Source organism: Cuculus canorus, chromosome 25 (assembly GCF_017976375.1).
Source record: "Cuculus canorus isolate bCucCan1 chromosome 25, bCucCan1.pri, whole genome shotgun sequence".
Classification (NCBI taxonomy): Eukaryota; Metazoa; Chordata; class Aves; order Cuculiformes; family Cuculidae; genus Cuculus; species Cuculus canorus.
Genome location: NC_071425.1, coordinates 5,548,387 through 5,575,832, shown reverse-complemented (window position 1 = coordinate 5,575,832; position 27,446 = coordinate 5,548,387). Strand labels below are relative to the sequence as shown.

At 54.5% G+C, this 27,446-nt stretch overlaps 3 protein-coding genes and 3 gene segments (V, D, J or C); 4 read left to right on the top strand and 2 right to left on the bottom strand.

Moving 5' to 3' along the window:
- Positions 1-868: 868 nt before the first annotated feature.
- Positions 869-8,359, bottom strand: LOC128854585 (olfactory receptor 6F1-like). 2 transcript variants are annotated; one of them, XM_054088629.1, is made up of 3 exons: positions 8,232-8,359; positions 4,054-4,129; positions 869-2,391 (listed from the first exon to the last, which is right to left on the bottom strand). In XM_054088629.1, exons 2-3 carry the CDS (start codon positions 4,099-4,101, stop codon positions 1,447-1,449), a joined length of 993 nt encoding a protein of 330 aa, XP_053944604.1. In that variant the 5' UTR covers positions 4,102-4,129; positions 8,232-8,359; the 3' UTR covers positions 869-1,446. The 2 variants fall into 2 exon arrangements, with proteins under 2 accessions (XP_053944604.1, XP_053944603.1); XM_054088628.1 differs by lacking the exon at positions 8,232-8,359 and having other exon boundaries at positions 4,054-4,143.
- Positions 6,574-8,917, top strand: LOC128854598 (T cell receptor alpha variable 1-2-like). The segment is given in 2 exon segments: positions 6,574-7,687; positions 8,146-8,917. Coding segments are annotated over 2 exon segments (510 nt in total).
- A 602-nt stretch (positions 8,918-9,519) lies between these two features.
- On the top strand, positions 9,520-10,902 carry LOC128854591 (uncharacterized). The gene is made up of 2 exons (XM_054088634.1): positions 9,520-9,832; positions 10,295-10,902. Exons 1-2 carry the CDS (start codon positions 9,598-9,600, stop codon positions 10,801-10,803), a joined length of 744 nt encoding a protein of 247 aa, XP_053944609.1. The 5' UTR covers positions 9,520-9,597; the 3' UTR covers positions 10,804-10,902.
- A 151-nt stretch (positions 10,903-11,053) lies between these two features.
- LOC128854603 (feather keratin Cos1-2-like) lies at positions 11,054-11,771 on the bottom strand. The gene has a single exon (XM_054088641.1). The coding sequence runs from the start codon at positions 11,697-11,699 to the stop codon at positions 11,397-11,399; it is 303 nt and encodes a 100-aa protein (XP_053944616.1). The 5' UTR covers positions 11,700-11,771; the 3' UTR covers positions 11,054-11,396.
- A 1,440-nt stretch (positions 11,772-13,211) lies between these two features.
- LOC128854597 (T cell receptor alpha variable 12-2-like) lies at positions 13,212-16,330 on the top strand. The segment is given in 3 exon segments: positions 13,212-13,635; positions 15,171-15,304; positions 15,519-16,330. Coding segments are annotated over 2 exon segments (570 nt in total).
- Positions 16,331-24,088: 7,758 nt separating this feature from the next.
- Positions 24,089-25,478, top strand: LOC104064533 (T cell receptor delta variable 2-like). The segment is given in 2 exon segments: positions 24,089-24,573; positions 25,105-25,478. Coding segments are annotated over 2 exon segments (414 nt in total).
- The last annotated feature ends 1,968 nt before the right edge of the window (positions 25,479-27,446 follow it).

Below are 27,446 nucleotides of genomic sequence, written 5' to 3'. Positions count from 1 at the left end.
GCCTCTCCCCTGCTTCCCTCTCCACAGGGTTTGTGCCGGCTTTCAAGCTTATCTTCTGCCAAGCTGCATCCCAGCACAGCTCTGTGCAGACTGGGAGGATGACCCGTCTCTAGGAGGACCCTGTGAGCCCCACAATGGGCTGTGCTGTGCCCAGGCTGCTCGCTCGAGGACACCACTGCTCAGGCTCCTCACGCCCAGGCCGTGCTCCAGAGGGCATCTCCAGGGAGAGACACAGCAAGGCAGCCCCTGGCTCTGGAGCCGCCTCCGCAGCTCCCAGCACCGGCACCTTCAAATGGCCCTCAGCCCTGGGTCCCACACTGCCCTTCATCTGGGAACAGGGAGGATTCCCCTTGTCCTCCACTCTCATCCTTCTGGACCTTGATCACGGAGTGCCTGGAGGGTGTCCGCATGTGGAAAGAGTACGCAGCTGACCTGGGGACACCAAAAGGGATCTGAAGTCGATGAGGAGAGGAGAGGGAAAGGTGAAAGCAGAAGGAGAGACGGGGAGACAGAGGTGATGCTTTCAGCCGGATCCCTTCCAGCCTCCCTTTGCACAGAGAGCTGGAGATGCTCAAAGAACCCTGCAGGCACAGGCAGAGGCAGCGGCATATGGAGGCGGCCAGCTTCTCCCCACACACCCTGAGGACCAGGACTGTCCTGGGCAGATCTCTGCCCATCTCGGGAATGGGTTTCCAAAAGAAAGCCCCGAGTGGTGGAACAATGGACGGTTAAAAACTGGTGCAGGATTTGAGAGGTGGAAATGCCCTGGCACATCCAGCATGGAAGAGTGATTTGCATATGTTTAATTACAAATTTGAAAGTACATTCAGACCCTGGATCGAGGGAAGGGAGAGGAATGTAAATGATATTGAGTGTCTTATGCTGGGAATAACAGCCAAAGGGAGAGGTGCCAGACATTGCCAGTTCTACCTGGAACCAGAGCAGGATTTGGTGAAACTGCCAGAAGAACACGGCACGGCTGCACCGCGAAAAGGTCAGAGTGAGCAGAGCAACCCAGGCCCTTTCCTAAAGCAGTGGGGCAGCTGCTGGGATCGCTCTGGCAATTCAGGTGAATCCCTGACAAAGTGAAGCGCTGAGCAAAGTGGAACACAAACCCAAGGGAGGAACCACTGCTCCCGTGTCTGCTTGGAGAACCCTTCCTGGGGGGGTTGGTGACCCTTCCCAAGCGCTGCTCTTTTGAACATTGTGAGACATTTGGAGTTTACCCAGGAGCAAAGAGAGGGAAGGGGGGATTGAGAATTGGAGTTCAGCCCCACCTAAGAGGGCTGTAAGGTGGGTGAGAGGAGCGCCGGGGGAACTGGTGGCTTCTCATGCCCTGTGATGCCCAGGGGCGCTTGCGCTTTGGTGAGAGATTGTGCAGGGCAGCGGGGATGGGTGGGATGGGGTGAATCTCTCTGCTCCCACTGAGGCCCTTGCAAAGCCACTTCACTTTCTCTGGAAAGCGCGCCCCAGAGCTTCCTTCACTTCTCTGTTCCTGAGTGTGTAAATGAAGGGGTTCAACAGAGGAGTTATAACTGTGTTGAAGGTATTGACGAGTTTGTTCCGCTCCAGGGAGTTGTGGGCTGATGGCTTGACATACAGGAAGACGCTGGAGCCGTACCAGATCGTGACGACACCGAGATGGGCAGAGCAAGTGGAAAAGGCCTTTTTGCGGCCATGGGCTGACTGGATTCTCAGGATGGAAGAGATGATGAACGCGTAGGAGACCAGGGTGCCCACACAGGAGGCCACCACAACAACGATGGAGACTAGGAAGCTTGCCAGCTCCAGGAGCCACGTGTCACTGCAAGAGAGGGCGAGGCAGGAATCGATATCACAGAGAAAATGATTGATGACATCCGGCCCACAGAACGTCAGCCTGGAGGTCAGGAAGGCCAGCAGGGAGATGGCCAGAAAGCCTCCCAGCCAGGAGCCGAGCACCAGGCGAGCAGAGAGGCCCCTGCTCATGAGGGAGCTGTACCTCAGGGGGCAGCACACGGCTAAGTAGCGGTCATAGGCCATGACAGACAGGAGAAAACACTCAGTGGAGCCCAGGGAGAAAAAAAAGAATAACTGGAGGATGCAGACACGGAAGGAGATGGTCTGGCTTGTTCCCAGCAGGACTCCTATGGCTTTGGGAACAACGCCCGTAGTGTACCAGATCTCCAGAAAGGAGAGATTGCAGAGGAAAAAGTACATTGGCGTCTGGAGTTTCCGGGTTGTCCACACGAGGGCTATGATGGATGTGTTGCCCATTATTGTCAGGGAGTAGATCAGGGCAAATAGCACCACAAGGCAGACCCGGAAATGCCACGTGCCTGGGAAGCCAAGAAGGATGAACTCTTCCACACTCGTCCCATTTTCCATGTCCTCCCATATGTCCAGGTCCATCTGCAAAGACAGGAAAGTTTCTGTGAGAATTTGCATGCCTGTGCTGGTCCCTCAGGTGCTCCTGGTAGTGAGACAAAGCCATCACCCTGAAAACGTGGTTGATGCAGAGGATGGGAGAACAGCATCTGCCCCAGGTTCATTGGTCAGGGAAATCCTTTGCTGCAGAGCCATGTTTGGAGAACTAGACCTGATCCTGAAGGCCAGGCCTCCACCATCCAATGCACATGGAGAAACATTTCCCGGAGCACACACACAGCCATCTCCTTTGGAAGACAGTGTCTGCAATCACCTCTGGGAAATGAAAAACCAGTTTAGGAAAGGGTGAAGAGCTGAGGGTCTGCAGCTCCATGAAAGGCTGTTGCAGTGAGGGAGAGAAGAGCCCATCTCCACTCCTCAGGGCAGCCAGTACTGGTCTATGGTTTCAGCCAACGGGACCGAGGGTGTCTCTTTGCTTCCTCCCACCTTTCAGCACAGGAAACTTTTTCAAATCCCTCTATGGCCTCCACTGACATCAGATTCTCAGCACAGCATGGGTGGGATATACCCCACCACCTCAGGGACAGGGGCAGGACTTCTGCTGACCAAGGAGAAAGATCTATGATGAAATGCTCCTGTCCTGGGTCCTCCACTTGCCGTCATTTCTCAGTGGGCAGAGAAAGGGCACAAGGGAGATAGAGAATCCTACAATAGTTTCGGTCGGAAATGACATTAAAGATCCTCCATTCTAACCCCCTGCCATGGGCAGAAACACCTCCCATGGGACCAGGCTGCTGAAGGCCTCATCCATCCTGGCCTTGAACACCTCCAGGGATGGGGCAGCCACCGCTTCCCTGGGCAACCTGTTCCAGGGCTTCCCCACCCTCGTCATGAAGAATTTCTTCCTTATGTCTAAGGATCTAAATCTTCCCCCTTCCAATGTAAATCCATTCCCTCCCATCCTATCACTCCAGAACTTTGTAAAATTTCCTCCGCATCTTTCTCTAGACCCTTCAGGTACTGGAAACTGCTCCAAGGTCTCCCTTGACCCTTCTCTTCTCCAGCCTGACCAAGCCCAACTCTCTCGGCCTGTCCTTATAGGAGAGGTGCTCCAGCCCTCGGATCATCTTCTTGGCCTCCTCTGGACCTGTCCCAACAGTTCATATCCTTCTTACGTGGGGATTCCAGAACTGGACACATGACTCCAGGTGGACATAGCTTATCTCAGCTCACACATAGTGCTAAAAGACATCTAGCAATATCAGGTTGTCTCCCAAGAGCAAGGCAGGAGTCTAAAGAGAAGCTCAGATGGGTCAGTTGGACGTCTCAGCTGGGGCAGAGGAGCTGTGCCTCAGTGACTAAAGACAAAATTCTCTGAGCTGAATCCTCTGTGGAAAAGCCACCCCAGATGCAGGGTATGATCTGTGCCCTCCCTGCTGACAATGGAGGATTCCTGACCAGTTCCCTGGGAGAAAACTGATCTCAACCTTGGCTGGGTGTGTAAGAGAGATGGGGTAGAATCCCCTCCTGAAGAATCCCTTCCTCTCCTTTCTTCCTCCTTAGGAATTTACATCCCACAAATCTCCTGTTGTTGCTAAAAGACAGAGAAACGCCCTTGATCTGTCTCTCTTTTACTGTTCACAGCACTGGAGGTCTGTGCTGTGGGTCTGGGGAGGCTTCACTCACCGGCTCAGCCAAAGGAAATGATCCAGGTGACATCTCTTCCTGCACCATCCTCCAGGTGAAGCCAAAGTCCACTTGGCTGAGGGAAAACATTGAGAAGAGTCTGATTTATTGGAGGAGCACCGGAGCCGTGATGCCAGGAGAAACATGGATAAACAGCTCCCCCCTTGCCCACTCACTTCTAGCTGTAGACAACTGCCTGAGGTTGTGTCCTCTCCATCCACCCAGGAGGCAGTAACGGCTTCTGCTCCCACCTTTTCTTTTCCCCTCAAAGACACCACTGCACTCCCCCAAAGGGGACCCTGTGTGCACGCAGGCTGTAAACTCTCTCCCGTTCAGCTCCACGCAGGGAGAGCAAACATCAGAGTCACCAGCATCGTTAGCATGAAACCATCCCACACCCACCTCCTGGACTCACTGAAGCTCAACCTGCCCAGACTGAGGAGATGTTTTCTGTTTTCCCTCTGTGCCCCAGGGAGTTTGATCTCCGAGGGATCTCCTGCAGCTGGTGCAGCTGGATGAGGCTCTCTCTTCACAAAGGCCAATTAAAGAGGAGGAAAGCGATTCTCTGGAGTGGCTGGGTGTTTCTTCCTTCCCCAAGTTGTGGTTCGTGAACCTTGTCAGGAGCTCAGTGCTCTCTTGTGTGGCCGATAAGTGACATGCAGGGAAGGTCTGACAAAGCCGAGTCCCAGGAGACTGGGAGTGAGAAGCAGTTGGTGCTGGATGCTGACATGATCCGGACACCTCCTGGGTGGCCCCTGTGGTCACCTGAATCCACAGAGAGTAAGGGAAGGGATTCATGTCTCTCAGTTCAGAGCCTGTGGTTGTAGTTAATGCCTCAGCCTTCAGGCTTCCCGTAAGTGAAGATCTAAGCACAAAGTCAGACAAGATTTGAGTGGGGGGAGAACTGATCTCTGCCTGCAGAGCAGGGTCTCAAGTGAGCGACCCGTCTTTGCTCCTCTGATCATCATCAGAGAGAAATCGGTGCTTTCAAGCCTCAATTCAGCCCATTCAGTAGATGCTGTCTGACACATGAGGCGATCCATGCCTTAGAAGCACCTGCTTTTCTTCCACGGACACTCAGGATGAACTGGACAGCAGGCTTAAACAGCACACAGACACACAAATCCGGACCCAGGTCTGTGTAACATGGATAATGGAAGAACTCGATTGCTGTAGCCACAAAGAATCCTAACGTTAGAATTGGGAACATTCTTACAGCCATAGATGCTCCCTGCTGTCCCAAGTGATCTCCTTAAGGGGGATGCGGAGGGGTGGGAGCAGCCCCAGCTCTGAAAAGGGAGGGGATCCTGAGGGGTGTATTCTCACACAAGCAGAGGGACAAGCCAGACTCCCCTCAGGCTGCAACCACTGACGCTGGGACACCACAAATGATACCAACAGACCCGGGTGAGACAGGCACTCAGGCTCTTCAAAGCGATCCTTAAATGCCATTTATTAGTGCTGGGCCTAGAGAGAAAGAGAGGACAGTTCAGGTACCCTTCCATCCCTCCAGGTGCTGGGAGCTTTGAGCTGCTCAACATCAGCTGCTCTCACAGAATGAGAGAATAAGGAAACACAGGAGGTGGGAAGGGACCTCTGGTGGTCATCTGGTCCAACATCTCATCCACAAAACTGTTGACCCATTTTAGTCAGTTGAGCGTTTTCCTCAAAGGAAGAAGTTCTGCTCCTCGTTTCAGTGTTCAAACATCCCAGCCCCGACAGTTGTTCACCGCATGGCAACACGTGCCAGAAGCTTCCACATCCCTGTTCCTTGGGGGGCAAATCACAGGGGTCAGCAAGGGGACAAGAGCCATGTAAAGAACCGCTGCTGCTCTGTCAGGAGATGGGTTCAATCACCGTTTAAGTAAACCCAAACTCTGGCAACCAGGCCCTTGTCTGAGGTGGAAAACCTGCATGGATCCTGTGCTCTTCCTCTGCCTTTGGAAGGTCTCCTGAGTTGGGCAGGCAAACCAGGGCTCATGCCAAGAGCCACAGCGGCACCCAGGCAGTGCCAGGGCCAAAACTCTCCCTGGTCAGTCAGGAGAAACGCCATCCCTCCCTCTCCAACAAGGATAACTGTAGACGCTGTCATCATTAGGAAGGCCCTTCTGCTTATTAGAGGGTCTCCTGTGGTGGGGTTAGGAATCCCAGCCGTGCTGCTGCAGATGATCTTTAGTGATAGCATGACTGGGGAAAAGCTATTTCAGACATGGAAGTGAAACTGTTTAATCAGAGATTGGCCTTCAGTGGTTCTGAGAAACGCTTTGTCAGCCGTAATTCCCTGGAGGAGGACATTGGTGTGAGGGGTTCCGTTCTTCCACTTGGATGTTTTTGTCAAGACACCTGGCTTTTCACATAGGAAAGAGGACAGGAGACTAAAGTGGATGCCAAGCGTCGTTTCCACCAAGCAGAGGGATGAGATCTGTGTGTAAAAACTCGTCTCTCCCAGAAAGTCCGGCAATTGCTGAGCATGGATGCTCTGGGGGAATGAATGAAAGAGCAAAGAACCCTGCACCCACCTGCAGCTGTCCTGGGAAGTGCCTCCAGTGCCCTTGTCTTTGCTGATCTTCACATTCCCCTACACACTCTGTACTGGAGCAACTTGCTGTCCTTCAGAAATAAACCCTTCCACTGCCCCCCTGCAGCTTTGATGCATTCAGTACCATGGGGCAGTTTTTCCAGATGCAGCTGCCCATGGCTACTGGCCATGGCTCCTGCATTGGGTGACAGAGTGGAGAGGAAGCTGAAGGAGCAGCTATGGTCAGCCCAAAGCCTGTTCCTTGCATTACCAACCCTTCCACTCTGCAAATCAAATCGTCTCGCGGAGCCTCTCACAGGCTTTGGTTTCCTTTGCTGATGCCTTTTCATTTCCATGTTTGTTCTATTCCCGTTCCCCAATGAAGGTTTCTTCTGAGTGCTGGGATGAAAGGCCCCAGGATTTCCAAAGCAGGAACACAGCCCTATGGCAGAAAACTCAGCTCCAGTGCTGGTCAGGTCCAGAACAGGCAGTGCCGTCACCCTGGGTCACTCTGGTGGGTCTGTTGGAAGAGTTGATCTCAGGCAGAAGCTCCAGCCATTCTCAGCTGAATGCCTTGGGCTCAGGCGCATGAGGACATGCCAAGTCCTTCTCTTCCCCTCCCTCCTAAGCTCACCCCGATTTTGTCTTGTTGTTGCCTCCCCAGGTGACTGTGTTTGCTGCTGGCCAAGGAAGCCCAAGGAGGGAAAATGTCTCCCTGGCCCTGGGGATTGGCCAAAGGCTCAACATGTGAGCAAGACATGGTATTTATGCAGCAGAATGAGTGTGCAACGCTGATCAGTAGGGTGAGACAGTGGTGATGCCCTTAGAGCCCTCACCTTGGAAAGGCAGAAGGTCTGGGCTGCAGGGAAACATGGGTCACAGCTGCAGAAGGGAGGAGCCAAGCACAAGCATTGCAGCTGTGCTGGGAACAAACATTTTCTCCTCCCCATTTCATTCTCTGCTCTCCTTGCAGAGTCTTTGATAGCAGCTCTGCTCTCTGAAGTCTCTGAGGGGATTCGTGGGGGTTTCTCAGTCTTTCTCACTCCTGCAGGATGAGTGGTCACAGCAGGCGCCTCACATATCTCCTCCTCACTGCCTTCCTGAGGCAGCCACTGGGTAAGCATTGCCTTGGGCTGGAGGCACAATTCCTCTTTTCTCCAGCAGACCTTCAGCCCTGCTACAGTTCTCTGTGGGGAGAATAGGATGGATCAGCTTTGTAGGAGTTTCCAGGACCCTGGCCCAGCTGGAGATGTCCTGGAGGCAGCAGAGGAGGGCCAGGCACTCCAGGCTGTGCTCTGGAATCCAGGCAGCACCTGAGTGGAGAGCGAAGGCCTGGGTGAAAGCCCAGCTCTTCTCTGGGGTTTTCCTTGCAGGAGGGAATTATTGTGCTGAGAGAGCCATGCTGAGCTGAGATCTCCTGCTCAAAGACACCCCCTGCCTTGCTCTTCTGACCCCTGGAGCTCTGGCTGCTGAGCCGGGCACAGGGAGCCTTCTCCTCCCACATGCCATTTGCCCTCTTGGTTTGCATCTCAGAGCCTTTCCCTGCAGAGCTGCTGACCCTTGCTTTCCTCCAGGCACCCTGGGGCAGATCACCGTCACCCAGCAAGAAGGACCAGTCACACTGAAACAGGGAGACACCTTTCAAACAAACTGCACCTACCAGACATCGATGCCTCCATATCTGTTCTGGTACCAGCAGAGGAAAGGCCAGGCTCCCCAGCTGGTCTCCTATCAGGCAGGAACTGGCTCCAAGCGGAACGGCCGTTTCACCACATCCCTGAACCCCACAGAGAAATCCAGCCTCCTGCAGCTGGAGGAAGTCGAAGGCTCTGACAGCGCCGTGTACCTCTGTGCTGTGCAGGACACGCTGGTGCAGGAGCTGCCTGGGCTGGGCAAAAACCTGGGGCAGGGAGGGGCTGGGGCTGGCAAGGCTGAGCCTGGGGGAAGGCTTTATTCTGTGCTGCTTCTGCCCAAAGGCTTTGCAGAGGTGGCTTTTGGTATCCATCAGGCAGCAACCTGAGAAATGGGCAACTTTTCCCTGCTGCTCTCTTCTGGCCATGGCCACAGGACTGTGGGATTGTGAGGAGAGTTGAACATGAAGCAGAAAAATGAAACGTGAAGCAGAAGATAGGGAACATTCCAACGACTGCTTCTTTTCCACTCCTGAGAATGTTGGCAACTCAGCGGTGAGGGATGATGCCCAAACAAGTGGGCCCAAAGCGCGTTTGCTGCTGGGTTTTGTCCCAGTCCTGCCTAACACGGCCCTCGGGAGAAATTGTGGACAGTTTTGCCTCATCCCCTCTCTGTGTACGCTCTGAGCACAATGCCATAGCAATGCCTGGGCCATGTCCATTCCCAGAATATTCCAATCCTTCTGTGCCTGGCCTGGAGTTACTCAGCAGAGTCCACACTTGGTTGTGGTCCCATGTGGGTTTATTCCTTGTGTCTGTGTGAGCCGATGAGGGGTGGGGGATCCCAGGGCCAGGGCCCAGGGTGGGGTCAGCGGTGCCTTCTGCGGCCCGGCCATCCAACCAGTTTTCCACTCAGGAGAGGGTGCGCCTGTCCAGGCCAGAGGCAGCCAAGTTTCCTAAGCAGAATGCTGTGAGAAACAGTGTCAAAGGCTTTATTGAAGTCTAAAAAGAATGTGTCCACAGTCTTTCCCTCGTCCAGGAAGTGGATCACCTTGTCATAGAAAGCAATCATGTTATTTTGGCAGAGAAAAGGAGTTGGGGGGTGGTGTGGTGACCAAGCTCAGGGACTTGGGACACAGGAGTGTCAGTGCAATGCCAAGGATAAACTCAGGGTAGGTGGAGGATAGACTAAGAGCACCCTTGAAGAGAAGGGCTTGAGGAGCTGATGGATAAGAAGCACAATAAGAGCTGACAATATGCACTTGCCACCCAGAAATCCATCCTGCAGAGTCAGGAGTCTGAGCTCAATGCAGACAGGAGAAGCTGATGAACAGTAGACTGAAACCTTCACACTTTCTCCCCAGGTTCCAGAACATAAGGTTGTAGAGGAGCAACATGGGTCGCAGCTGCAGGAGGGAGGAGCCAAGCACAAGCATTGCAGCTGTGCTGGGAACAAGTATTTTCTCCTCCCATTTCATTCTCTGCTCCCCTTGCAGAGTCCTTGCTGGCAGCTCTGCTCCCTCAGGAGGTACGTGGGGGTTTCTCAGACTCTCTCAGCCCTGCAGGATGAGTGGTCACAGGAGGTGCCTCACATATCTCCTCCTCACTGCCTTCCTGAGGCAGCCACTGGGTAAGCATTGCCTTGGGCTGGAGGCACAATTCCTCTTCTCCCCAGGAGATCCTTAGACCCCCAACAATGCTCTGTGAGGAGAACAGGATGGATCAGCTTTGTAGGAGTTTCCAGGACTCTGCCACTTCTGGAGATGTCCTGGAGGCAGCAGAGGAGGGCCAGGCACTCCAGGCTGTGCCCTGAGGGTCCAGGCAGCACCAGAGTGGAGAAAGAAATCATGGATGTGAGCCTAGCGCTTCTCCGGGGATATTCTTGTGGGAGGGTTCTGGAATTATTGTGCTGAGAGAGCTATGCTGAGATGAGATCTCCTGTCCAAAGACACCCCCTGCCTTGCTCTTCTGACCCCTGGAGCTCTGGCTGCTGAGCCAATCACCAGGAGCCTTCTCTCACACTTTGTGTCCCCTCTTGGTTTGCATCTCAGAGCCTTTCCCTGCAGAGCTGCTGACCCTTGCTTTCCTCCAGGCACCCTGGGGCAGATCACCGTCACCCAGCAAGAAGGACCAGTCACACTGAAACAGGGAGACACCTTTCGAACAAACTGCACCTACCGGACTTCCAGCTTTTATGCCTTGCTCTGGTACCAGCAGAGGAAAGGCCAGGCTCCCCAGCTGGTCTCCTATCAGGCAGGAACTGGCTCCAAGCGGAACGGCCGTTTCACCACATCCCTGAACCCCACAGAGAAATCCAGCCTCCTGCAGCTGGAGGAAGTCGAAGGCTCTGACAGCGCCGTGTACCTCTGTGCTGTGCAGGACACGCTGGTGCAGGAGCTGCCTGGGCTGGGCAAAAACCTGGGGCAGGGAGGGGCTGGGGCTGGCAAGGCTGAGCCTGGGGGAAGGCTTTATTCTGCGCTGCTTCTGCCCAAAGGCTTTGCAGAGGTGGCTTTTGGTTTCCACCAGGCAGCAGCCAGAGCAATGACCAACTTTTCCCTGCTGCTCTCTGCTGGCCATGGCCACAGGACTGTGGGATTGTGAGGAGAGACACCTGGAGCAGAAGATGGGGAACATTCCAATGACTGCTTCTTTTCCACTCCTGAGAATGTTGGCAACTCACCAGTGAGGGATGATGCCCAAAGAAGTGACCCTGCAGGAGATCCCAGCCTCCCCTTCCTCTGTGAAAGGAAAAGGGTCTCCTCGTGCCCTCTTCTTCTCAACCAGAGCATCACCTTTCTCCTTTGAAAGCATGGGCAGCACTCAAGAAGAAAGGAGCACACGAAAGCCAGGCTTGAATGCAGCAGAACTTTAATGAGTCAGAAGAGGGAAACCAAGTCAATCCAAGTGGAAGTTAGAAGTGCAGGGAGCCCTAGGAGTAACTTATTGTCTGAGATCTGTAGAGAAGTTCCCATGTGATTTCTGTCAATCTGCCCCAAGGAGGGAGAGGAGACAGAGGGTCCCCGCCAGGTTGGGCTTTGGGGGACCTTGCTGTCAAGGGGAACCAAAGCAAACAAGGAAAAGGGAAGAAAGCCAAAACCATTCAATTATCCATGTATCCATGATGAAAGATCTGGTCCTCTGCTGATGTTCTGAGTTCCTCAAGGAGTCTCCCTGGGGCTTCTCCAACATCCTGTTCACAGGCGGTACCTCCTGCCACAGTAGCGTCCGGCAATGCCAGAGAGGTCAAGGCCCCCGGAGTTGATGGGCACTCCCTGAGAGCTGAGGATGCTGCCAACAGCAGCGGAGGTGGAGGAGCCCACAACGGTGTTCTGTGGGAAGGAGCTGAGGATGGGTCCGGGCAGGGTCACCACCACGGGAGAGGGCTGGATGGCGATGGTGGAGCTCTGGCACTGCCGGACACAGCACTCGTTGCAGCTGCTGGCCAGTGGGCACGGGCCGCAGGGCTGGCAGGGCTGGCACGGGTTGCAGCAGGACATGGCTCAGAGTCAGAGGGTACCTGGGAGAGGAAACAGAGAGGAAACAGAGCACAGGAGTGTGTGAGGAGCAGCCAAGTGCCCTACTGAGTGGGGATGAAGAGGATTCAGACTCACCTGGTTCCCAAGGAGAAGGAGGCAAAGGAATGAGGGAACAGGGACTCGGGCTGGCTTTTATCCCTGCCCTTCATTGCCGCAGGACCAGAGGCACCTTTGCAGAAGCAACAATTTTCTGACAAACTCACCTAGAATGCAAACCATCACAGCTGATGACATGGACAGGACTTTTGTTTCCATCACAGATGCCTTTTCATTTTCACGTTTGTTCCATGCCCATTCCCCAATGAAGGCTTCTTCCGAGTGCAGGGATGAAAGGCCCCTCGATTTCCAGAACAGGAACACAGCCCTATGGCAGAAGACTCAGCTCCAGTGCTGGTCAGGTCCAGAACAGGCAGTGCCGTCACCCTGGGTCACTCTGGTGGGTCTGTTGGAAGTGCTGATCTCAGGCAGAAGCTCCAGCCATTCTCAGCTGAATGCCTTGGGCTCAGGTGCATGAGGACATGACAAGTCCTCTTCTCCTCCCTCCTAAGCTCACCCCGATTATGTCTTTTTGTTGCCTCCCCAGGTGGGTGCGTTTGCTGCTGGGTTTTGTCCCCATCCTGCCTAAAACGGCCCTCGGGAGAAATTCTGGATGGTTTACCCTCATCCCCTTTCTGTGTACACTCTGAGCACACAAACAATGCCATAGCAATGCCTGGGCCGTGTCCAGTCCCAGAATATTCCAATCCATCTGTGCCTGGCCTGGAGTTACTCAGCAGAGTCCACAGTTGGTTGTGGTCCCATGTGGGTTTTTTCCTTGTGTCTGTGTGAGCCGATGAGGGGTGGGAGGTCCCAGGGCCAGGGCCCAGGGTGGGGTCAGCGGTGCCTTCTGCGTCTCCTGCAGAGCTGGGGGCAGCCTGGGCTCGCGGGTGCTGGCAGGAGCAGGTCCAAGGGCTGCCTGTCCCTGGCACGGACAGGGCTCCCCCCAGGGCGCTGCTCTCTCTCGGCAGAGCCTGGGGGGCAGAGCCTGGGGGGCAGAGACCCCGAGAGGCCGCACTGGAGCAGCAGGGAGGGGCTTGGGCTCCACCCTCGGCGCTGGGGCTGGGACGCCTCTTGGAGCTGGCAGGGCAGCAGAGGGACAAGGGCAGAGCCTCAGGGCCCTCCTGCCCGCACGCACAGCGGGACATGGTCCTCCTTCTCCTGGCAGCGCTGCTGGCACTGGCAGCGTCGGGTGAGATGGCAGCGGGAGGCTGGGCAGAAGGAGGCACGAGGTTGTGGTGCTGCTGGGTGGAAGGGAGCAGCCGGGAGGGCTGAGTCCCTGGGGCCCTGGGAGTGTTTGTGTCGGGAGAGCAGGGGCTGCGGGTGGGGACAGCAAAGGATGGGGGCAGCTCCGGAGGGATGGGCACGCAGGAGGAACCAGAGCTCAGCCTGAGCGGGCAGGGACCGAGCCTTCCTGACTGTGCTGCTGATGCAGAGAAAGCCTGCGAGAGGGAGCGCTGCTGGGGAAGGGAGCGATGGGGCGCATGGGAGCTGCTCTGCCAGGGGCACTGGATCCCAGGGGACCGATCTCTGTGGGGATGGGGAAAACCTTGGAGAGGTGGGGAGAAGGAGTGGAGAGAAATGCCGGGAGTGTGGCTAAAAAACAGGAGATGTGAGGTTTGAGGTGTGGCAGGAACCTGCAGAGAGGACAGTGGGGGTAGTGAGGACAGTGATCAAGGTGATGGAGAGACAAACGGACAGGCTGACAGGCAACTAATCTGAAAGCCCTTTCTGGCTTCCCAGGTGGTGCCCAAAAGGACTCTGTGCTCCAGTTCCCAGCAGAGATGACCATCCAGGCAGGACACAGCGCAACTCTGCTCTGCAATTTCTCCACAAGTGATTTTGCTTCCTACATCTTTTGGTACCAGCAGCACCACTCACAGTCCCCTCAGATGTTGCTCTGGGTGACAAAAAGCAAACCTCGTGTGGATTCAGGGAGGTTCTCCTCTGTGCTGTCTGCAGAGAACTCCCAGGTGTTTCTGCAGGTGCAGGATGCAGAGCTCCAGGACAGCGCTGCCTATTTCTGTGTGCTGAGCCCACCCTGGTGCCCAGAGCGTGCAGCGCTGCACAATAACGTGGGGGGTGCTCTGGGGAGCAGTTCCCTCCCTGCCGCTGCTTGCCTGGAGCTCTGAGCTCAGCCTGCCCAGCAGCAGCACCTGGGGCTCTTTGTTCAGTGGTATAAAAACTCAGCGGGTCGCAGCAATTGTTGGAGACCTCAGCTACAAGTAGATAACACTGTATAGGATCTCCCATTTGTCCAGGGACCGGATGTCCAAATCCTTGCTGTGAAGAACAGCTCCTCAGCGAATGCGGATCCGGATGATGATGATCATCATCATAGACTCAAAGAATCACCAGGTTGGAAAAGACCTCTTTGGTCATCGATTCCAACCATTACTACCTGCCACTAAACCACGTCCCTAGGCACCTCATCTACCCGTATTTTAAATCCTTCCAGGGATGGTGGCTCAACCCCCTCCCTGCGCAGCCTCTGCCAGGGCCCCATGACCCTTGCTGTGAAAAATCTTTTCCTGATATCCAGTCTGGCCCTCCCGTGGCACAGGTGGAGTCTGTTCCCCCCCTTGTCCTCTCACTTATCACTTGGGAGAAGATTCCAGCACCCACCTCTCCATAACCTCCTTGCAGGTAGTTGTAGAGAGCAATAAAATCTCCCCTCAGTCTCCTCAGCCAAGTTTCCTAAGCAGAATGCTGTGAGAAACGGTGTCAAAGGCTTTATTGAAGTCTAAAAAGACTATGTCCACAGTCTTTCCCTTGTCCAGGAAGTGGATCACCTTGTCATAGAAAGCGATCATGTTATTTTGGCAGTCCTGGAGATAAGATGAAAGCTTGGACATGCCTTGTCCAGACCCACTGGGGCTCAAGGGTTGCCAAAGTCACGGCTCAGAGGCAGTCAGGCTCTGTTGCAGCGCTGGGCTCAGGGAAGGATGGATCTCAGCTATAACTCCCCTGCCTGTGCAGCACTGAGAAAAGGAGTTGGGGGGTGGTGTGGTGACCAAGCTCAGGGACTTGGGACACAGGAGTGTCAGGGCAATGCCAAGGATAAACTCAGGGTGGGTGGAGGATAGACTAAGAGCACCCTTGAAGAGAAGGGCTTGAGGAGCTGATGGATAAGAAGCACAATAAGAGCTGACAATATGCACTTGCCACCCAGAAATCCATCCTGCAGAGTCAGGAGTCTGAGCTCAATGCAGACAGGAGAAGCTGATGAACAGTGGACTGAAACCTTCACACTTTCTCTCCAGGTTCCAGAACATAAAGTTGTAGAGGAGCAACATGGGTCGCAGCTAAGAGGAGGGAGGAGCCAAGCACAAGCATTGCAGCTGTGCTGGGAACAAGCATTTCTCCTCCCCATTTCATTCTCTGCTCCCCTTGCAGAGTCCTTGCTGACAGCTCTGCTCCCTCAGGAGGTACGTGGGGGTTTCTCAGACTCTCTCAGCCCTGCAGGATGAGTGGTCACAGCAGGCGCCTCACATATCTCCTCCTCACTGCCTTCCTGAGGCAGCCACTGGGTAAGCATTGCCTTGGGCTGGAGGCACAATTCCTCTTCTCCCCAGGAGATCCTCAGACCCCTATCCAAAGACACCCCCTGCCTTGCTCTTCTGATCCCTGGAGCTCTGGCTGCTGAGCCAATCACCAGGAGCCTTCTCTCACACTTTGTGTCCCCTCTTGGTTTGCATCTCAGAGCCTTTCCCTGCAGAGCTGCTGACCCTTGCTTTCCTCCAGGCACCCTGGGGCAGATCACCGTCACCCAGCAAGAAGGACCAGTCACAGTGAAGCAGGGAGACACCTTTCGAACAAACTGCTCTTACCAGACCTCCAGCTTTTATGCCTTCTTCTGGTACCAGCAGAGGAAAGGCCAGGCTCTCCAGCTGGTCTCCTATCAGGCAGGAACTGGCTCCAAGCGGAACGGCCGTTTCACCACATCCCTGAACCCCACAGAGAAATCCAGCCTCCTGCAGCTGGAGGAAGTCGAAGGCTCTGACAGCGCCGTGTACCTCTGTGCTGTGCAGGACACGCTGGTGCAGGAGCTGCCTGGGCTGGGCAAAAACCTGGGGCAGGGAGGGGCTGGGGCTGGCAAGGCTGAGCCTGGAGGAAGGCTTTATTCTGCGCTGCTTCTGCCCAAAGGCTTTGCAGAGGTGGCTTTTGGTTTCCACCAGGCAGCAGCCAGAGCAATGGGCAACTTTTCCCTGCTGCTCCATGCTGGCCATGGCCCCAGGATTGAGGGATGAAGTGGAGTGAAACATGGATCAGCATCTGGGACTCTTCCCAAGGGCTATTTCCTCTTTTTGACTCCTGCCATTCTGCAAAGTAAAGCATCTGCTGGATTAGCAGGTTCCCAGGGATAGGAGTCTCACTGCAGCTGAATGGTGCTGTTCCCAAGATACTGGAGATATGCCCAGGGCAGTAGCACAGACCCGCAGACCCTGTGTCCGGAGCCTACTTTTAATGCCTCTCCAAAGCTGTGGCTGCGCTGAGCCCTGTGTGCTGGGAGCAGCTTGTGCTGGGGCTTGGGGATAGAGAGAGGAACAGGCGCCCAACGACGGGCCTGGGACCAGAGGCTGTGGGGTCTGAGTGGGGATGATGAGGGGTGGGGGGTCCCAGAGCCAGGGCCCAGGGTGGGGTCAGCGGTGCCTTCTGCGTCTCCTGCAGAGCTGGGGGCAGCCTGGGCTCACGGGTGCTGGCAGGAGCAGGTCCAAGGGCTGCCTGTCCCTGGCACGGACAGGGCTCCCCCCAGGGCGCTGCTCTCTCTCGGCAGAGCCTGGGTGGCAGAGACTGGGGGGCAGAGACCCCAGGAGCCTGCGAAAGGGAGTGGTGTTGGGGAAGGGAGCGATGGGGCAGATCGGAGCATCTCTGTGAGGTGCAGTGTATCCAAGAGAACCATTCTCTGGAGGGACAAGAAAAACCTTGGAGATGTGGGGAGAAGGAGTGGTGTAAAAGACCAAGGAGTATGGCTGAAAAGCAAAGCGGTCTGAGGTGTGGCAGGAACCTACAGAGAGAAGAGTGCAGGGACAGAGAGCTCAGCCTTTGAGAGATTGGGAAAAGGGAGCTGGGCAGTGGGGACAGTGATCAAGGTGATGGAGAGACAGACGGACAGGTTGACAGGCAAGCAAAGCTGAAAGCCCTTTCTGGCTTCCCAGGTGGTGCCCAAAAGGACTCTGTGCTCCAGTTCCCAGCAGAGATGACCATCCAGGCAGGACACAGCGCAACTCTGCACTGCAATTTCTCCCGATCCCTACATCCTCTGGTACCGGCAGTATCAGACCCAGTCCCCTCAGATGCTGCTGCAGGTGGCCAGATGGAAAGCTTATGTGGATGGAGGGAGGTTCTCCTCTGTGCTGTCTGCAGAGAACTCCCAGGTGTTTCTGCAGGTGCAGGATGCAGAGCTCCAGGACAGCGCTGCCTATTTCTGTGCACTGAGCCCACCCTGGTGCCCAGAGCGTGCAGCGCTGCACAATAACGTGGGGGGTGCTCTGGGGAGCAGTTCCCTCCCTGCCGCTGCTTGCTGGGAGCTCTGAGCTCAGCCTGCCCAGCAGCAGCACCTGGGGCTGAGGGGAGCTGGGCCTCTGCCTCCCCAGCCTGGGTTGCTGGGAAGAACAGCCCAATGGGACTTTTCCAGCTGCACTAAGATTCACAGTCATTGATCGCAGAATCATAGAATCATTAGGTTGGAAAATGCCTTTGAGATCATCATCTACATTGTTGTTCCTGTCCACCACTAAATCATTTCATGGAGGACTTCATACAGCAGCTTTTTTTATTACCTCCAGGGATGGTGACTCAACCCCCTCCCTGTTGTAGTGCTTGATAACCCTTTTTGTGAAGAATCTTTTCCTAATGCCCAATCTAATCTTACCCTGATGCAGCCTGAGGCCATTTCCTCTTGTCCATCATTTACCACCTGGGAGAAGAGACCGACACCCTGATCTCTACAGCCTCCTTTTAGGTAGTTGTAGACAGTGATAACGTCTCCCCTCAGTGTCCTGTTCTCCAGGCTAAACAATCCCAAGTCCCTCAGCCACTCCTCATAAGCATTGATCTCCAGCCCCTTTGCCAGCTTCATTGCTCTTCTCTGGACTTGTTCCAGGACTTCAATGTCTGTCTTGTAGTGAGGGGCCCAAAACTGAACACAAGATTCGAAGTGTGGCTTCACCAGTGCTGAGTATAGAGGCACGATCACTTCCCTGGTCCTGCTGGTCGCGCACTTTCTAATACAAGCCAAGATGCCATTGGCCTTCTTGGCCACCTGGGCACACTGTTGGCTCATGTTCAGTCAACTGTCGATCAACACCTCCATGTGTTTTTCTGCCAGGCATCTTTCCAGCCACTCTTCCCCCAGTCTGTAGCTGTACAGGGTTGTTGTGCCCCAAGTGCAAGACCCGGCATTTGGCCTTGTTAAACCTCATGACATTGGTCTCAGCCCAGCGGTCCGGCCTGTTCAGATCCCTTCGGAACCTCCCTACCCTCAAGCCGATCAGCACCTCCTCCCAGCTCAGTGTTACCCACAAATTTTCTAAGGGTCCAAGTCATTTATAAAGATATTGAACGGGACTGGACCCAGCGCTGAGCCCTGGGGGACACCACTGGTGACTGGCTTCCAACTGGTTTGAACTCCATTCACCACCATGCTTTGAGTCTGGCCATCCAACCAGTTTTCCACCCAGGAGAGTGTGCACCTGTCATTGAGTCCATCTCCTGTTTATGCATAGGACAACCCAAACATTTACACCATGTGTCTGAGGGTGTTGGCCACATCTCCCTTTTCTGACTTCCACTGACTTTTTTGTCTTTGCTGTCTTGTGCTGGGCTCTTCTCCCTAGTGACAGGGGACAAAACAAGGGGGAATGGCCTCAGGCGGCACCAGGGGAGGTTCAGACTGGACATCAGGAAGAAATTATTCACAGGAGGGTCATGGGGCCCTGGCAGAGGCTGCCCAGGGAGTGGGGGAGTCACCATCCCTGGTGGTGTTTAAAAGACAGGTAGACGAGATGCTCAGTGACGTGATTTAGTGGCAGATAGGAATGGTTGGATTCGACGATCCAAGAGGTCTTTTCAACCTGGTGATTCTATTATTCTATGATTCTATGATCCTTGTGGATCCCTCCGAACTCCAGACATTCTATGATTCTATGTGTGCCTGTGTGTCCCTGTGCTGTCCTTTTCCTTCCTCTGCAAAGCTCATATTCCACTACTGCTGGTTTCAGGCCCCAACAAGGCTGATTTGACACCAGTTTGGATTCATGGTTTAATGCAATATGACAGCATTTGGGTACCCCCGCAGAGCTGGAAGTAACGTGTCTGTTCCTCACCAACCCAAGGCAAAGGTGTTGTCCCAAGGGCTAGAGAGTCCAAAAGGAAGGGATTTGCATTATGAGCTCCTTTTATTGAGGGAAGGAAACATTACCGGATCATTGTCCACCTGGTGTCCAGCAGGACCACCCAGGTCATTTTCGGCAAAGCTGCTTTACAGCTGGGTGGTTCCCAGCACACACTGGTGCTGTTCCTTCCCAAGTGCAAGACTTCGTCCTTTGTGTCCAGAGGGGGAAGTGTGGGTACCTTCTTTTCCACCCACAGGCACTGCACCAAACCAGCTCCTTCCTGTGGTGGCCCTCAGGGTGCTCACACCAGTTGGACTTCCTGTCACAGTCACCTCCACCATCACCTCCTTGCACTGAAATCCCTCCTTCCCCTGGTGCTGGTCATCTGGGAGCAGTGAGCCCAGGTACCTTCAGGGCATTCCCAGGTCCTCCAGAACAGAAGCTGCTTTGTCCAGGGGATATTCACCACATGGGCTGATTTCAGCTGATCATCAACCTCCCCTTCCAGCCTCGCCTGTCAGAAAGACTTACTGCAGAATTAGACGCTCAGCAGTGAAGGCTGCTCTCCATTCTGCGCAAAGAACCCACTAAGGTGAGAACACAGCCAAGGCTGTGGTTTACCAGGAGGCTGGGGAGAGAAAAAGAGTACCGCTCAGGAGCAGTTGTTCCCAGTGACAGGGCTGCTCCTTGACACTTGTCCGCTCACTAGCTCCAAACACAAGGAATTTGCATCCCGCCCCTGTTGCAGTCTCAATTCCTTTCCTTTCCACTGTGCCAGCAGTGGCTGGGGAGCCCCAAGCCCTGCCTTTATGGCTTGTGTGGGTGTAGAGTTGCACTAGGGATGGGGCTTCCAAACTGCCCACTGCACCACCCTGCCCTGCTCTAGACAGCACTGAGCCAGCCCATCAGAATCAGAACTCCATGCCCTATTCTATTAATTTATATATTTATCCTTAAACATACCATTTTTTCCCCCTTATCAGGTTCCTCCCTGTCTCTGAGTCCTCGTGCATGGAGAAAATGAATGGCAGCTTCCAAAACAAGAGGCCAAACTACTAGAAAGCTGAACCCTTTTGAAAAGAACCCTCCACCTGCGCTTCCCAGAGCTCTGCACATCATGAGGAGCCGTTGTGTTTTCAAACGCCCTCACAGCAACAAAGATCTCATCAAAGCAGATCCGCCCTGCAGCAAGGGAGAGGGGTTCCCTCGCAAAGTCAATCTTACAGAGGGAGAAGGAGGTGGCAGGAGGCAATGGATGCCATCCCCTTGCCACTGCAAAGGTAAAAGGTGAATGGGACTCATTCTTGCGCTCCCTATCCAGAGGTGTGACCATCACAGCATCTTGGCACACTCTTCAGGATGCAGCCATTTCGTGGTGCCACCAAGAGTGTCTTGTTCTGCAGCGACCTGCAAGACACCCGAGGGACTGGGATGCTGGAGCTGGGGAAAACCATCTTCACCTTGGCTGTGCCAGCATGCGTCCTGCTAATCCAGTCAGGTGAGAGGACTTGTGAACTTCCTATTGTCTCCCACAGCTTTTAGGAGGCTGCCGGGGTCTGGGCTGATGAGATGGGGAGGTCAGGTGGAAAGAGCTGTCTGAAAATTCCTTTTCTTTGGAAAGACAGAAAGATTTGAGGCAAACACAGACTTTAACAGAGAGCAAGTGAGAAAAGGGAGGAAGTGGCTCTGCAAACACATTTCTGCCTGTTTTGCAGGTCTTGTTGGAGGTGGCTCCCAGAAGGAATTCTTTGAGGTCGCACTCGCAGCCACAGATGGGCAGCGAGTGGCTCTGCCCTGCCAGGCCACCACTGTGGAGATGGACAGTAGTTTGGATTTTTTGTGGTTTCGTCAGCTCCCAGAGGAACCTTTGACATTTCTCCTGGAAGCATTTAGAGCTTCAGGGAAGTTCCGCAACGGCAAATTCTCCGTGGTGGTCTATGAAAATAAAACAGCCCCCTTAGAAATAGCAAGCGTCTCTTCTCAGGACTCTGCGCTCTATTACTGTGCTCTGAAGCACCACGTTAAGCCAAGCCCTATTTCCACTCGTGCAAAATCTGCAAGAACAGCCCAGGAGGGGGGAAGCCTTGCATCTTCCTACCTTGGGAGTGTTTTTTTCCCTGAACTGATCCTCTCCTTCTTCTATCAGCCTTTCCAACACCTCCCATCACAACTCCACCCTACTTTTCCCAAAGACCCCTCTGTGCAGAGGTCTTCAGACAAGGGATTTGGAAACGCAGGACCACGGGACTGATTGCAGATGAGTCACAGCACTCTTAGCTTTCCTCATGCAGAAACCAACACCCTTCAAGGAAATGATCAACACTACTGGACATAATGTCTGGTTGCAACACCCATCCTTATGTGGTCTTGGTTGCTCTTGGAGCTGACACTGCAGAGCTCAGTGCTGCTAGGGTGACAGCATTCTGGCCTGCGTCTTGAGACAGCTGTGGGCAGAGCTGGGGGATCCATGTCTCTGCTGTGCTCCTGGTGAGTCCCATGCCTCTGCACAGACACCCAAGGGTCCACAGACCTTGATCTTGCTCACCTTTGCAGAGCAGCCAAGGAGCTGTCAAGCAGATTTTCCCTTACTGTCTCCACACTGGGCCGGGGATCTGTGCCATGGTTAAATGCTGAGATCCTCTCACATCCCAGTCAGCACGAAGTCCACTGATTTGGAAAATGCTAATAAAGAGAAAAGCTACAGAAAACATAGGAAAACTAAGAAATACCTAAGGAACCAATAGCATTGCAGCCCAAGACTTGACATGTTAATAAAGGTCCCCCCCATAGCTCTGCCCTGAGATCATCAAATAACTATGATTGATAAAGATGAAGATGAATGAAACGGTGAAGAATAAGTAAATTGAAGATGAAGACAAAGAGAAAGATGAAGGTGATGAACATGTTGATAAAAATTATGATGGTGATGGGGGGTGGGGACTGTCCCCTAGGGTTGTGCTCACTCTTAGGTAGCAATGGGGACCCAAAGGCAGATTGCTTTGGGCATCCAGGACACCGGGCAAGGCACAGCTTGGCCTGTTCTCCCCATAGAACACCCCAGGGAGCCTCCTGCAACCCAGAAGGTCCTGTCTCCCACAAGTAGTTTTTCCGCCAGGACAACCATAATTGCATCACCACGCTGATCTGAAGAACACCTTCTTGTGCCCTGGCAGGAATGACAGGAAAGGACACTCATGGGTGCCCTGGGAATTCCAACTACTTTCTCTTCTATTGCCTCTCAGCTGTTCGATTCATGTATGCCAAGGGAGTAAAGAGAGCTCTGACTGGAGCACAGAGTCGGGGGGCAGTCAGGGATGACGAGGGTAGAGGCAAGGCAGATGTGGAAAAAGGTGGAAGTAGCTAGAGACAAAGCAGTTCTGGCTGTGTGGACTTGTGGGTCTCTGGGATTCCTGGAAAGGATGACAAGGAAACTTGGTTTCTGAAGGGTCCAAGCCAGTCCCTGCAGCCCCAGCACCTCCCACAGCTCAGCTCTGCTGCCTCCTCAACATTGAAGGCACGCACTAGACATCACCTGAAGTCACTGATCACCCACAGGGCAGCCAGACAGCCCAATGGGAAACGGTCGAGAATGGGAGTGAGGATCCGGGCTTGGGAGCTGCAGCTGTAGTGGGGAAGCAGGAGCTCAGTGGTGTGGGAGCTGGGGCAAGGCAACCGGGCAGGGGGGAGGTGTAGTTTACACATTGTAGAGGGGAAGGATGCGCTCGCTGATACACTGGAAAGGCTCCTCCTGGTGCAGCCCAGGCTGCCATCAGCCTTCTTTGTCACCAGGGAGCATTGCTGGATCCTGGTCAAGTTGTTGTCCCTCAGCACCCTTGGATCCTTTTGGGAGAATGCACCTCCCAGCGCTGCATCCCCCAGTGCACCCTGGAGCCCGGGGTGGTTCCTCCCCAGGGGCAGGACTTTGCTGTGACTGAGGGTGGCAGGCAAGGTCTCTGCCAGCCCATATGTGGCGGCTGCTGAGGTCCCTCAGGAGGGCAGGATGGTGAACTTGGTGGGGTCATGGCTCCTGGCCTTGTCCTTGGCCACGGTGCCGGGAGGTGAGAGCCAGGCGGGGAGGAAAGAGAGGAGTTGAGAGGAGAGGGAAATTTGAATAAAGAGTTTTACACAGCAGCAGTGCAGGGTTGAGGCATTGAGCCTGGGACAAGTCCCGGGCCGAGATACCTCTGTCCTTGCGCGCTCTGCACCCCTAGGACTTTGCCTGCTACTTCTGCTCTGATCACTTGGAGATGGGAAATGCAGCCAAGTTTGAACACAAAGCAGCTGTGGCACAGGATGTATTAGAATTGGATCCAGTGAGTGCTGAGGTGCCTCAGTGCTCTTTTGAAGGCAAGAGGGGTCATTACTGCACTGTGCAGGTGGTCCTGGTCTTTCTGGAAGGGCTCCTTTCCTAACACTTGCCAATTTCCATCTCCTCATTCCATGTTCTCTGTTCACAGGGCTGTGGGCACAGCGGAGGCTGATGGAGGCTGGTGGAGGGCTGCGAGTGCCTGGGGACCCCGTGCTCCTCTCCTGCCACTCGTCCGGCTTTGCCTTCGGGAGCTCTGCGATTCTGTGGTACCGCCAGGCACCCTCTGCCAGATTGGAGTGGATGTCCAGTATCAGTGCTTATTCCTCAGTCATTAAATATGGATCGTCAGTACGGGGTCGAGCTACGACATCCCGGGACAATGCTCAGTCTGTGGCATCTCTGTCCCTGCAATCTCTGAACCCTCGGGACTCTGCCCGCTACTTCTGCTCTATTCGTACACAGACAACAAACACACGGAGACAGGAAATTCAGCTGAGCTTGAACAGAAACCTGTGGGGCCCCAGCCAGGGCTGCTGGGCAGAGTAGTGGTGGGGCTGGGACCTCAGAGCTGTACCCAGGCAGGGAGGGCTCATCCCTGGGGTCAAAGAAGTTCCTGCCCATTCCTGCACAGGGCACAAACTGTAATTGATTGCCAATTAAAGTAGACAGGAGTGGTGAGAATAAAAAATGGGGTCCCATGCAGGAACATCAGCTCAGCAGCACCAAGGGACATGGAGGCTTAGGGAGGACAGGCTGGCACCACCAGGACCACCTCCAAAGACCCAGTAGCCTCCCGTTGCCCTTTCTGCAAGGAAGGTCGGAGTGGCCCTACAGCAACTGATCCCCTTTTGCCCTGACGCTGTTTTCCTGCCAAAGGAGTGCACTGGGCTTGCCCCCTGCAGGGGTGCAGATCCCCAGGAGGGCAGCAAGAGCTTCAAGTCCTTGTGCTCCTGCAGTCCCGCCTCTGCCCTTGTCTGTTGTCCTGGAGTGAGGGAGGGACTGGGAGGGCTGGGAGTGAGGGCAGGGCTAGGGGTGCAGGCAGGGCAGCTGTGGGCAGAGCTCTCCTGCAGGCAGAGGGTAGGGGGAGGGAGACAGGAGAGAGCAGGGCTGGCCATGGGGGCTGCCATGTGCGTGGGGTTCTTGCCCATCGTAGGTGAGTAGAAGGAAGGGAGGATGCCCTCCAGGACCTGAGCCGCTGGGCTGGGCAGGGCTGTGGGGAGCTGTGCTGAGCACTTGCAGCCTGAGCTGCGCCCCAGCTCTGCCAGCCCTGCAGAGCACAATGGGAAGAGCCTTCCTTCTCTTCTCCTTGGGAGTGAAGCAGTGTGTCCAGCCTGCATCCTCTGCTGCGTGGGGACAGGCAAGACACCGCACAGGCTGCTCTCACCCCTTGCAGCCTAAGGCTTTGCCCTTGAATGGGACGTCCAGCTCACGGGGCACTGCAACCGTCCTTGCAAAGAGCAGCTTGAGGCTGGCAGTGTAGGGGAGGGTAGCGTGGTGCCTTGCTCCTCGTGAGCCCCGATTCCTGGCATCAACTCTATCCCTCCACCTATCTTTGTCGGCTGGGCTCAAATAGAAGGATTTATTCTCCTACTGGTCCGTTCCACTCGCGATGCCCTCACCAGGGTTGCCCTGACCTTTGCTGAATCTTGGTGTGCTCAGGGCTTGTTCTTCCTCCCTGCAGCAGTCACTGGCCAGGCAGTCTTGGAGCAGCTCATCAGGGAAGTGGCTGTGCGAGAGGGAGATGGAGTCACCTTCCAGTGTAGCATGAGTGGGGACGGGATGAGCCACTACAACATGTTCTGGTACCAGCTGGGGCCACGTGGTAATCTGGACGTTATTTCCCGGAATGATGTTGCCTACGGAAAAGGTTTCCAGGATCGCTTTAAGAGTTCAGTGGAGGTTGTCCAGAACAGATTCACACTGGAGATCAAGGCAGCAAAGCAAGGGGATCAAGCAGTTTATTACTGTGCTGCTGGTCTCACCTTGGTGCAGCTCTGCAGCAGAGCGGACCAAAAACTGACTGAGAGAGAATACAGATGTGGCAGCATTTCTTTCTAACAGCTACTAAGCAGCCGTTGGTGTCAGGCAAGGGCAGGTGCAGGAAGAAGAGCTTTGGCGTGCGTGCAGTGCAGGGTGGTGGAGGGCAGCGTGAGTCAAGGGCTGAGAGCGTTTGTGATGCAGGAGGTTGTGTTGTGAGAAGTGCCGAGGGTGAATGGTGAAGTGCAGGTTGGTGTGCGATGCCTGGGCTCCTCTCCCCCATGGCCCAGTGTTTCCTCTGTGGCTTGGCTGTAGAGGTATGGGATCAAAAAGCTGTGGTGGGGGAGCATCCAGGAGTGTAGGAGGGGATGGAGCCAAGAGGGAGTGAGGGTAGCTTTGTGGTTAGTGCCTGCTGTGATCACCTCATGAGGAAGAAGTGTCCAAGGTGAGGTGGGTTGACTTTGGCTGTCCTCCAGGTGCCCACCAAGCTGCTCTGTCCCCCTCCTCTCGTGGACCTGGGGAATAAACAATGGGAAAAGTCTTTTGTGGAGATAAGCAGAGGGAGATGACCCAGCAATGACCATCAGAGGTAAAACTCTCTCATCTGGGATGTATTAATGTAATTTATTGTAAATCAAACCAGAGTTGGATAATGAGAAAGACGAACAAATCTAAAAACACCTTCTCACCTCTTCTTTTCTTCTTCCCAGGCTCATCCTCACTCCCAATTTCTCTACCTCCTCCCCCAAAATGTCACAGGGGAACTGGGGATAGGGGTTGTGGTCAGTTTGATACAAGCTGTCTCTGCCATTCATTGCTCCAGTATCATTTGCTGCAGCGTTAGGTCCCTCCCATGGGACAGAGCCCCTCATGACTTTCTCCGATGTGGCTCCTTGTCATGGGCTGCAGTTCTTCACAAGCTCCTGGAGCACAGGTCCTTTCTACAGGGTGGAGTCCTTCAGGAACAGACTGCTCTGGCATGAGTCCCCTGCAGGCACAGTTCCTACCAACAAACCAGCTCCAGCTTGGGCTGCTTTCCACAGGACCAGTGTTGCTGCCAGGAGTCTGCTCCAGAGTGAGGTTTCCATGAGGTCACAGCTTCCTCCAGGACACATCCACCTGTTCTGGCGTGGGGTCCTCCTTGGGCTACCATGTGGGATACATCCTCCACCATGGACCTCCATGGGCTGCAGAGGAACATTCTGTGTCCTTGTGGTCTACACCATGGTTTGCTGTGGAATCTCTGCTGGGCTGCCTGTAGATCCGCTCCCTCCTCCTCCCTCCCTGACAGTCGCAATGGGTTTGTGAAGTGGAAACCATTTTTACCCATATTTGACACCTTCTACAACCAGACACTAACCTTGGTGGATGAGGGGAGATGGGCTGTTGTGTATTCCACATCAAGAGATGCTTTCAGCCCAGAGGTCCCTGGAAAGGTTGGAGGCAAAGCTGCCACTTCTGTCCTAGAGAAGTGCTCAGTGCCATGGTCCTTGCTGCCACCTTTTTCCCTGGACTCTGTGCCCTGGGATCCCTGAAAACCAGTCTTGGTCGTACAGACAGAGAAGAATAAGGCACTCAGTCCCTCAGCCCTTTTCCTACACTGTGTTCCCAGGTGCCCACCCCATCCAGCACCAGGCCTGCATTTTCCCAGGCCTCATTTATCCCTGCAGCCTCCTAGCATGTAAATCTGACTCCTTGCCGTTGGGCTCTTTAGCTCAGTGCTGTTGAGACCGGGGAGTATTGTGTCCAGGTCTGGTCTCCCCAGCATGAGAAAGACATGGCCAGAGCAGAGCAAATGCAATGATGGGCCAGGAAGATGAGGAAGGGAGGATCTGATATCCAAGGAGAGCCTGAGCAAATCAGGTCTGTTTAGTGTAGCGAAAATGCCAGGGGGAAATTTGTTCCTGTGTGTCAAAACCTGAGTATTGATCTCTCTTTCCTCCTCCTTTGCCCTCGATTTACAGCTTCCTGAAATGTCATGCGGTACGGAAGCTCCCTTTTGGGGTTGTGGTCAGCTGTAGAGCTGGTGGGGCAACAGGAGAAACAAAG